Consider the following 11,609-nt stretch of genomic DNA (forward strand, 5'->3'; position numbering starts at 1 on the left):
CTGAGTGTATGAAAACTTCATCTGTTACACTAGATCTCCAGCCAGTAATGCCTCCTGGAAGAGAAGTTACAGGAACACAGGATTGGAACGGACTATATGGGTCATTAAAGCTGGTCTGTCCAATCTCAGGCAATTCAATGCAGTGGATTTTCAGTCCAAAATCTTTCCTTGCACTTCTGTATGCTACAAAACACTTTTCAGCTTAAGCAGCTCAAGGACTGTCTTAAAAGAGTGAAAGCTTCAGGTTTATGCAGCATGTGTATCATCATTGTGCTCACCTTTTGTTATTGTTGGAAGCTGAGTGCATTTTTATGTATTTTCTGCTGCAGAATTCTGGAGGATTACCTAAGCCCTCATTACGCAGCAATGCATTTGTTACCATGATCTTTCTAGGAAAAAGTGTGCATTTATCTTATGATGATGCTGATTATAAAGATGAAGTCAAAGTCTGTCAACAGCACTGTGGAGGAGAAAACCTTTGTGTCTACAAAGGCAAGCTGTTGGAAGGAGGTAAGGATAAAGAGTGGAAGAGTTCATTTTGATTCTGGCAACATCTTCTTTTTGGCTAAAATACTGATGTGATATCAAAATGATTTCAGCTGAGCTCAGTCAAGATATGTGCATCCAGGGATTTTTCACCATCTGCCTTCAAACAGAAATCTGGATCTACAGTTTCATAATTGAAATTGAGGTTGCAATTACTTTTGGAAGTTGTTAGAAGGAGTTTAGAGAACTGATTTATCAAAATACTGTTAGATTAGATTAATTTTGTATAGAGATGTATGATTAATAAAATAGTTGTAGCAGTAAACCGTCCATAAATGTTATCTTTTTTTTGACTTGCTATAATATATCAGTGCATGTTTATTATTCCAGAAAGAAAAGTATGTAGTGAGAGCCCAGTTTCCATCTCTTTTACATGAATGTGACTCCATCAGTATCTTAAGGATTACTCACACTGGTTTATCTCATCAGTAAAAGTCAAACTATGTTCCGGAAAATTAGGAAATGACTGGGAGATTTTCACTCGTGAGAAAGAGAGCTATACCCCTCATTCCAGCTCACAGAACCCACTGTCTGCATTTGCATTTTTACTGGATATGGGAAGATGGTGCAGAGATCCCTGCACTTCAGTCTGTCCACTGGGGTTATGGATGCATTGCAGTGTGCCCACAGATCTGATTTAAAGATACTCATTGCAGCTGTGTCCCAGCTGTGCAAGAAGGTGTCCTTTGTGTGTCCTGTTGTTCTGAGCCACATTCATACCTCTTAGGGAACCTGCTGGAGTAGTGTGGTTTCCTCCCTACTTGTGTGTGCTCAGTTTTCTTTGGAAGGATACCATGAATTGTAATTAAAGGCAGTACAGATCAGTCTCTCTTGGAATGGAGCAGGGTAGGAGCCTCAGTGCTCTTAAAGTTTGAATGCCTAACAGTGCCCTTGCAGAGTAGCTTGAAAAAACTTCAGAAACAGTAGCTTTCAGCTGCTTAGTGTTGCTATGAGTAAGATCATATTACTTCAGGCCCAGAGCCACTAATATGTGTGCCAAAGTCATTTTTTTTTGAGATGAGAGTCTCTGGTTTCTATTAATGCTGTAGCAGCGAGTGGCTAAACTGGCGATGTATTAGCTTGTTGCAGGTGTGTCCATCCTGGTACTCCTGGGTTGGAAAGAGATAAGACTGTTGTGTTTGGAGGAGGGTAGAGTTTTACCAACTAACTAATACAGCTGAGAATGGAAGAACCCGACCTCAGAGGGCTGGATGCTCTGGCAATGATGTAGATGAGATACAACAAGTGCAGTGGGCTGACCATAAAGCATAACCTTTTTCTTTGAACTCTTTCATTTCTGTGGTTTCAGAGACCTTCCAGTTTGTCTCAAAGAGGCACCATGGTTTCCCATTCAGCCTCACCTTTTTTCTCAATGGGATGCAAGTGGACAGGCTGAGCTCTTGCTGTGAGTACAAACATCAGAAGCGTTCCAGGCTGGGAGGCAGACATGGATACTTTGGGTTTCTTAACGTGGAAGGAGCATCTCCTTGCTATAGGTATGGAGTCACATGCACTTTTTTTCACAGGGTCTTAGCAGCACAGTTTTTAGAGTATTTATCACTTGTTTCCTCTTTTGAAATCTTTCTGGCGTTCTACAGCTCTGTAGAACCTGGTCAGTTTCTGAGTACCCTTTGCAACCTGCATAATTAAGCTTACCCTTCAAACTCCTATGTTCAAGGATGTCATCAAAGTCAGCTGACTTTTGTGCTGCCTCTTCAAATACTCTGTGGAGTTTACATAGCAATGGACAATATTTGCATCATAGCACTTCATCTGTCAGCTTGTCAGGAAGGCATTCAGTGCTTCATCAACAGTAGAGTTTGGAGGAATAGGTGTGGAGTGGTATAAGCATGCCACCTTCATGTTTCCGGTGGAAGCGATAGGGAATATAAAGAGTGCTGTTTAGTAAGTTGTAGTTTTTGGGGTTTTCTTTGTGATTGTGATAAAAAGATTATTTATTAAACAGCTCTGCCTCTAAAGTGTAATTCTGCTGTAATACTCCTGGCTACAGAATATGGCAGTATTGAATGTTAGCCATGTTTCTGAAAACAAATCTGTGCAGAGAAGAGTTCCATTCTCTTGGGGCAGAGGTCAGTGCTGTGAGCAACAACTGTGGTTTTGTCAAGAAGCTTTAATTTTAGTATAATCTTCCTTAAACTAAAATAGGTTACATTTAGACTAGACATCAGGAGAAAATTCTTCACTCTAAGGATGGCGAGGCATTGGAATATGTTGCCAAGAGTTGTGGATGCCCCATTCCTGGAGGTGTTCAAGGCCAGGCTGGATGGGGCTTTGGCCAACCCAATCTAATGGGTGGGATCCCTACCTATGGCAGGGGGGTTGGAGTTAGAAGATCTTTAAGGTCCCTTCCAACCCAAGCCATTCTATGATTCTATGACTGAGTATCTCAAAGGTCCCTGAAAAGTACCAGGAATAATTAAAGTCTCTTCTTAGAAATTGGCACATTTACATTTTATGGCTGCAAAACTAAAAGATTTCTAGACTTCTTGATGACGGGATATTCACAGTAGTTTGTAATTCCTCTCGCGTTACAGCTGTTTACATCTAAACTTTACATATGAAAAGCATTTTGGGTGGAGGAAACGTTTTTAAGACATAGTTGTCTATGAAGAAAATAAAATTATCCACAGAGACTTAAGATTAGTTAAAGTGAAATTTCCAGTTTCAGTTTCATTCTGCCTGTAGATTTGAATCAACTTATTACATGCAACACAATGTCCTCACACTCATACGTGGTGTAGAGTTGTTCATTATGTCTGCGAGTAATGCTAAATCAGGAGTAGGAACTCTGGTCTCTTACATGTTTCTCCTAACCGTAAGAAAGGGAATTTGGCACTCCTTTTATACAAGAGGAGCAGTCTCAACAAGTCATTCAAAGTGTTTTGTTCTTCAGATGTTTGGATTACTGTTAGATAAAAAACAGAACAGAAATTTTAAATAATCCAAATTCAATACCCCTCTTCACCCACAGTTATTTGACCCAGCAGGCAATGTTATATTCATAAAACCTGTGTTACTGCTTTACTTGCTGATAATGCAGGATCTGTATCCAGCACACCTCTGACTTGGAGCTTGTCTGCCTTTCACAGTGATTGTGTCTTTTCAGATCATGCTTGGTGTAGCTTGAAATTAATGAACACTTTTGATAATTTTGACTCTAAACTGCTTATCCTTCAGTTGTCACCTTTAAGTGCAGATAGCCTTACTGTCCTTCAAGGGAGAATTGCATCTGTGTCTGTGGAGCACTTGAGGATTTTAGGGTGCTTCTCAAAGCCAGTCATTATCAGTATCGGTGTTGTCTGAGAGGTGAAGTGGAGGCAGATATGTGCCTGATCTCACAACTGGTAATGAGCCGAAGAGCTCACTGTCTACTGTTTTTCCATTGTTCACTGACAGAAAAATGTGATACTTTCCAATTCTCCTTTTTTTTTGTAGGTGCATTATTGCAATGGGTCTGGACAAAAAGCCATCCCCTCCCAAGAGAACGATGGAGGACTACGAGGAAAAGCAAGTGGGTTCCTGGAAAGATGGAGTGCACAGTGAGCCAAGTGATAGCAGTGTTGAGCAGAAATCAAGCAAAGATTTGGTGTTAGTCATCTTACCAGGTCATAAAGCAAGTGTGGAAACCATTGAAGAGAAAACGGAGACTGGACAGGAGTATAGAGGAGAAGAAAGGAAAAAACTATTCAATCATGAGACTGAAGATAGTCAGGAAGACACTGGTAAAAATGGTACAGTATTCCAAAACACAAGCAGGGGATGAAAAATAGGAGAGGGTAATTCTGGAGAAGGTATGGGACTGTGGGCCTCCAGCTCACTTGGTGGTGTCCACTCTTAGGACAGCTCATGTGTGAGAAAAATGGTGAAGATGGTGAAGTTATCAGTGGCTGATAGCTGGGAGGAACACACAGCAGCAAAATGACACCAAGATTGAGAGCCAGTTGAAATACCTCAGTCTTCTCTCTCATCCGTTGCCAGTGGCAGCAAGATGCTTTGTTCACGTAAAGCTCTTTCCAGTCCCTTCTCCATCACGCAACCCCAAGCACCATGTACCTGCCACCCACCCTAACCTCCAGCTTCCTCACTCATCTGAACATTCGTTCCCTCTGTCCCTGGCCTCCCAGCTCACCTTTCTTGCCTCCTCTGCTCTGACCCTGCTGTGATGATCATCCTTTCCCTTTGCCTAGCACTCCCATTGATAGCTGTACCTGGCTGACCTTACCCCTTTTGATTGAGCCCCACCTGGTTTCTGTTGACAGAGATTTAAAAACAAAGACCAGAGAGAGGCTGCCCTTGCTCTAAGTTTGCCCAAGGGATGTTTCATGTCGTGGACAAAGACGACATTTGTGGTATAAAAATGATGTGTAGCAGCTCCAACTTCATGCGGAGAATGTGGCATTTTCCCAGTGCCACCTAAGACTAGTCTCTCTTGTCATCAGTCTGTGTACACCTCTGTCTGCCCCTAAAGGAAGAGACAGCTAGCTCCGCCTATTCTTTCACTCACTCCTTGTTAAAATGCCTTTTTCAGAGTAAGTGTTACTCAGAGAAAGATTTTCATTTTTACTTCCTAATCCTATTTTTACTTTCATAATTCTGCAGTGCTACTGCACAGCTTCCTTGTTAGTCCTAGTGGAGATGCTTTTGTGATTAATCAAGCCTTTTTTCTTCCAGGGTGGTAGGCATCTTTCTGACAGTTACCTAAAGAGGCCTTTTTTCCAACAATGCAGTTGGAAACTCAATTGATTTTTAATACAGAAAATAAATATACTTATTCCCTTAATCTGTGGTGTCTGGGTAATTGTTTATTTGCTTAATTGCTTCTGAATCAGATAATTGTCACTTCTGCCCATGGCATTCTGTCACTTCAGGACCTTAAAAGTACTGATGGAAAGAAAAAAGAAGTGAGCAATTATGGTGAAAGGTGAGAAATTATGGCCAAGAGGGACACCTGGTGTGTCAGTAGTGACAGTTCTCCATCACGATGTAGGCGTGTTGCTTCTCTGCAGCATGTGCAGTGAGCTAGTGGTAGCAGTGGAATTACTGAATTTTAAATGGAAATCACAGACATCACTATTCTTTCTGGTGACTGGGATTTAAAATAGTGCACTCCTGGCTGGAAAGGAAAGGATGCTTTAATGCATATGCATGAAGACAGCTTTTACCTACAGAGCTGAGCAAAGTTATCTATCTTATGTTACATGTCAGGCTAGTAGCCTGGGAAGAAATCCAGACCCTGCTGATGTAAAAATAGTAATTCTGCTGTAAGCATCATTTGTACTAGGATTTCATCTGGGAACTAAATGAGCAAACTAGAATAGCGTGATAGCAGAATATTCCTCTGCAGCACCCTTTGCCTGGATTTAATTAATTAACTCAGGTTGTAAGGCAATTCTTTGTTAATTAGCTGTGTCATTTATCTTACTTTGTGCTACCATATATTACCTTTCTCCACTTTTTTCTATTGCTTCTATTTTTTTCTCATTGCAATGTGTTTTTCTGCTGTAATAAGAGAGTGTCTTGCATTTTATTTGAGTTTGCCTAACTCTTAATTCTTGTAGTCCTCTCAATGGCTAATGATTTTTTTTATTTTATTTTTAATGTATTAATCATACTTTGCACATCATTCAGTAGCTTTATTGCATTTGTCCTACTCTATCTATGAAGACTGTGATGCTTTTTTACGATAATGTGCTCTTACTATTCCTGTCTGTGGTTTTAGAGACTCTCATGGGTTTTACGAGTGAACAAATGAAAAGGGAAAAGGAAATTAATGAAGTTAACCTCTGTCTGCTGAAAAAGAACTTTAGTAGTTTGAATTCCATTTCCTGTCTCACAGTATGATTCTTTTATTTTAGACTATGATGAAGATTTTGAAGCAGAAGAAGAAGTTAATGAAGAAGGACAGACTAGTGATCAAAGAAATGGAATGTCAAAGTCATCTCCACATGATGAAAAACATAATTTAGACTATGAGAAGGAGAGTGAAAACTCATCACAGAAGGCACTGCAGGCCTCTGTCAGTGAGAGAGATGAAAGTGATGGATATTCTGACAGTGACTTGGAGGATGACAAACAAGGTTAGTTTTTTTATAATGAGGCTTAGAGAAGTCAACCTGATGCATGTTTTACATGTTGTGCATGTCCAGTAATGTGTGTTGAGTCTGCATAGAAAAGATCATGTAGTGCCTACTGAACTGGTAAAAGATAGCTATCTTACCTGTGTTCTTATCAATTCCACCAACTGTCACGGAAAAAAAGCTAACCCTATGGGGCAATGTAAGCATGTGCCAGCTCACAGTAGACATGGCTGAACTGTTTAGTTGCAGAAATGGAGATGGTGCCAGTCAGCACCGTTAGAGATTAGTGGCTCTAAATACTTGGGACAGATAAGCACTTAATGGTCATAGCTTCATGGATGCTGTTTACCACTTACACTTCCTGGGGATGTGCACTTTTATCTGAGAAGTCACCAGGAAACCTGACAAAACACCTTGCATTTCAGAACTGCTGTCTTTAATGACATAAATTCTGAATAAACCTCAGTTTTATACTCTGCTAGATCTCTGGTTCTGCTTCCCCACTGTGTTTTCCCACCACTGTAAATCACTGGAGTCAACGGTGGTCCCTTGTAGGTAGTAGGCCTAAATGGCTTTTTCTTCCTTGAGTTTGACTAATCTCTTCTTGAATCCATGTGAACTTTGGACACTGGACACTATTAGAGCAATAATCTCTACTGTTTGGTTAAATGTTATTGAAGAATTATCACTGCTTTTTTTTCCCTGCAAATTTTCCATTTATGAATTTCAAATGATGTTCCATGTATGTTTTATTAAAGGATACAGTGAGCTTCACTTCCTATTCAACTTGAGTGTTTTATGTATGATTTTGGATATCTTTATGATATTCACTGAGATAATTTACCATCTCTGAAGGTCTTCAAGAAACATGTAGATTTAGAAAGTAGTAGCATGGTTTAGTGGTGGACTTTAGTACTAGTTTAAAGGTTGGACTAGATGATCTTAGGTCTTTTCCAACCTGAATTGATTCTATGATTCTGTAACAGCAGTGCACTGAAGGACTGCTGCTATTGTTGAAATCTTTTATCAAACAGAGCTCAAGAAACTATTCTAAAACTCATCTTAAGCATATTTACAGGGGCTTTTGAAAGTGTATTTTTTGTGACTGATGGAGCTACTGAGGTTCATTTCCATTATCAGAAAAAAAATATGTTAAATGGCTTTGATTTTAACACTGATACATTTGGGCAATGCTCTCCTATTACCGTTATTGGAGTTTTGTCACAATATCTTCAGATGGTTTAATTCAGAGGTTGATATCAGATGAGTATCTGTCTGTGGCCAATGAATGCAAATGTCTTAGTGACAAATACTAAAATAAAATTGTGTTTTCTATTTCTAGATAGGAGGTCTGCACATTCTCTCTCATCCACCAGTGCTCAGTATAGCTGTGGAGATGACTCTGATGTTGAAAAGATGGTAGAAAATGTTAAGGGCAAAGAGGAGTATGATATCAAAAAGGCATCTGATAACACAGCACATGCACAATACGGAAATGAGAATGGGGAAAATAAACTGTTCAAAACAGAGGCCAATCTGGAAACTTTTACACTGGAAAAGGAAAGCATACATGAAGCAGAAAAGACAAAACCGGAAGATCGACGAGCAGGGGAAGATACTGAAATTTTTCATGAAAACATAATGGCAATACAGCATCAAAGTCCTGAAGTTAATTGGGAACTCAGACAGGCTGGGGCAGTAGAAAGTAACATAGAGGAAGATGGGGAGAAGAATGCAAGTAACAAGAGAGACAATGGGGAGAAAGATGTTCTAGTGCCTTTGGAAAATAATATGATGGAAGTGGAGAATAGAAATGAAGAATTTCCTCAGAGTGACGAAGGAGGTGGTGAGTACAGTCCCCCTGCAGAACTGTGATGTGATCTGTGAATGCAACTGTTGCTGTATTTGCCTTTATACTAAGTCATGGTGCAGCAAGGGGAATGCAGTTGCTGGACTATTTTCGAGCTACTGAAATACTCTCTATATATTGCTGTGAGCTAAATAACCAGAATGTAACCTCATTTTTTTTGTGTCTTTTCTAATGTTTCCAGTGTGAGGCTTTGGCTATTCTGTTTTTACTTCACAAGTTAGGCTTCACATATCATGAAATTACTATAAAATCCGAACATAATTCATTACTTAGAATCAGTGTGCCAGACTGGGGAATTCTCTTTATAATGTGGAAATACTAGATTCAAAAAGAACACCAAAAAAATGCTATGTGAATCATGGTGGAGCAGATGAGGATCAAAACTACATCAGTAGTTCCATAGTTGTTTTGCTTCACTCTGTCATGGATTTGTTGACAAGGAGCAGATCTGTTAGTTGTGTGACACCTTAATTTTCTGATAAAATGAGCATCTTGTCGTTTCAACTTTACCTTTATAGATAATGGGCATGTAAAAGAGGGTTAGCCATATAAGCAATGTCTGCATTATTATATTTGAGGAAGGGGAAAAATATAAGCCCTTGCTTTACAATGTCATTTAGGTTATGGGGGAACTCGTTCTCAGTCCATTCTTGGGCTTCTGTTTTTTTCACATGAACTTCTCCATGGGGCTGGTCATTCTCATTAGCTTTCCAGCCTGTGTTTGCATGAGATTGATAGGACACTGTTTCTGTTTTGCCCTGATGAGACCAACTGTGCTCTGCTCCTGACAGGATTTCTCCAAAACAATGCTGTCATTAACAGTGCAGAAATAAATTATCACAGTAATTCATATACGATGAAGGAAGCAAGTGGTGCAAAATGCTCCCTTAGAGTGAGTCTGTGCAAGTCATAAACAGTGGCGTGACAAGATCTCTCAGAAGTATGGAAATGCCTGGGTTGGGCTCCTGCTGTGCATCTTCTGATCTTGCTGTGCTCTTTGTGACAAGGAGATATTGCTGTTCCTATGAGAGGGTTCTTGTGATCAGTATTTCTCATCCTTCCCTGGGCTCTGTGTTTTGATAGACTGTCCGTTTCTCTTTTGTCAAGTATTACATAGGCAGAAAACTGGAAAGAATTTGAACTTCCAGGTAGTCAGACGTCAGGCCCATAACCAGGTCAAAGCAAAACACTGTGCACAATAGCTAGCAAAGCGTTTGGTATTTCATTGAGTCTGAAGGAAGTGTTGCCTGGACATCAGCCTGAGCCAGCAAAGGGATGTCCTGGAGTGGAAAGCTTCTTATCTTCTCTTCAGCACTGGAACGGCAGAATGAATCAAACAGGCTGTGCACTATTGCTCAAAGACCTCTGTCAGGATCTTGGGTCCCAGGAGCAACCGTATAAGTGATCTCCTGTGAACTTCCCTGACCATCTTTCATGGTTCCTTGCTAAGCGGATCGTAGTGATTCACCTAGATGTGATGTCAAAGCAGCAGTGAAGCCATCAGTACTTTTTAGGACCTGTGGTGCAGGCAAAAAGGCCTTCATGCTGAGCAAGTGCTTTCTGTAATGTTAACTGAAATGGTCTTTTAAAAATGTTCTTGTGCTTCTCTTCAGAGCTGTGTGGGTGCAGGTTTCTGATTGGGAAGAAAGGATAGGTGTAAGCAGGAAGTGGGAGAAACCACGGGAGGAAGGAGAAGAAAAAATGAAAACAAAAATGAAAAAAGAAGAAAAGTAACATGTGGCCAAGTAGAAAGATAGAATCAACAGCGTAGGAAAACAAACAAACAAAGAAAAACAAACAAAAATCATAGGAAAAAAGTGAGAGATCACAGGGTGTGCACTGGCAAGGGAGAAACAAGAACTTGGGAAGAGAAGAATGCAAGTTTGTGGCAAGGAAGACTGTGGGAATAAGATCTCTCCCACTCCTTGCGGAACTTTTCATTGATTCTGATTCTGAAGCAGCAGGCAGATTAAATTCCATATACACAGCTACGTGTATAAAAAATCAGGTGCTTTTTCTCCAGTCTCAGAAGAACTGATAACTATTTTTCTTAATACATTGCTGGAGGGAACATTCAGTTAAATGCAATTACACGTGCCTTGAATACATGACACCTAGAAGAGACAGCAATTCTTGGAAGACCTCTACAAATAAATGTGTTGAGGCAAGACAGTATTTCCATGGGTTAAATATGTTCTTAAATAGGGACAGATGCATCCTCCAGAGCAGATTCTGGAAGGCTATTTGTCACTCCATGGCAGAGGCAGGTAGACAATTTGAATGAGACTAGCTGCTAGGTCGGTCAGTCTTATTGTACTTATTTTTAAGCAACCCATTCTTTTCTAGCAGACCTCCTAGTAGCAGAAGTGCCCAACAGATCAGCCCAGAGGCACGTTTCTCATGGTAGTTTGTGTCTCACAGTGGCAAGAGAAGATGCTGTTCACAAGGACACGAGAGGCTCTGTTTTCTGTATTTCAGTCATTTCACAGCTCTCCTGTACTCAGATCTGGTGTACAATAGCTATTAGAAAAAAATGCCTGCCTATGCCTTTTTGTGTCCATTTATGGATCTGATGCCCATGAGTTTGTCTAGTCATTAAATATGACTGATTGACAACTAATTAAGAAAGACCTATGTATGTGCACACACATATACACATGTGTATATATATAAAAGAAGAATTTTAAATATACAGGGCAGGAAACTAGTAGTACATATAAGCAATACACCTGGTGCAAGGTGCTTTTGCAGGAAGGCATGATTTCTCATATTGCAACACGCAATATGGAGTTATTAATTTTGAAGTGTGGTCTAGTGTTCAGGTGATGCATGGTCTGCTGGGAGGAATCAGCTTTCTGTGCTCTCTCCTCTCCTTTCATGGTCTCCATTCTCTCTCTGTAAAATTTCTTCTCAGCCTGTCCTTTATTCTGGCTCCTTTACTGTCTGCAGCTGCTTGAGCTGCCTTGTGCACCTTCCGCGCTCCTGTGCAGCTGACCTACCTAGTGAGTGATCACGTCCAGCTCTGAAGGGCAGGAAGGGATGGGGGCAGAGGGGGGTAAGCAAGGCCAGTGGAAGGGTTGTGGGAAACCAGACAT

At 40.4% G+C, this 11,609-nt stretch overlaps 1 protein-coding gene across 3 annotated transcripts in view; it reads left to right on the forward strand.

The window, feature by feature from the left end:
• Positions 1-11,609, forward strand: part of ERICH3 (glutamate rich 3) — a 35,100-nt gene that overhangs the window by 18,581 nt on the left and 4,910 nt on the right. For 2 of the 3 annotated variants that reach the window (XM_080602192.1, XM_080602190.1), the window contains exons 9-13: positions 330-510; positions 1,856-2,042; positions 4,003-4,298; positions 6,423-6,644; positions 7,987-8,490. In XM_080602192.1, coding sequence (XP_080458318.1) covers positions 330-510; positions 1,856-2,042; positions 4,003-4,298; positions 6,423-6,644; positions 7,987-8,490 — 1,390 coding nt within the window. The remainder of the gene's footprint in view (positions 1-329; positions 511-1,855; positions 2,043-4,002; positions 4,299-6,422; positions 6,645-7,986; positions 8,491-11,609) is intronic. The other variant, XM_080602191.1, reaches the window with a different exon arrangement.

Source organism: Anser brachyrhynchus (assembly GCF_964034855.1).
Source record: "Anser brachyrhynchus genome assembly, chromosome: 8".
Lineage (NCBI taxonomy): Eukaryota > Metazoa > Chordata > Aves > Anseriformes > Anatidae > Anser > Anser brachyrhynchus.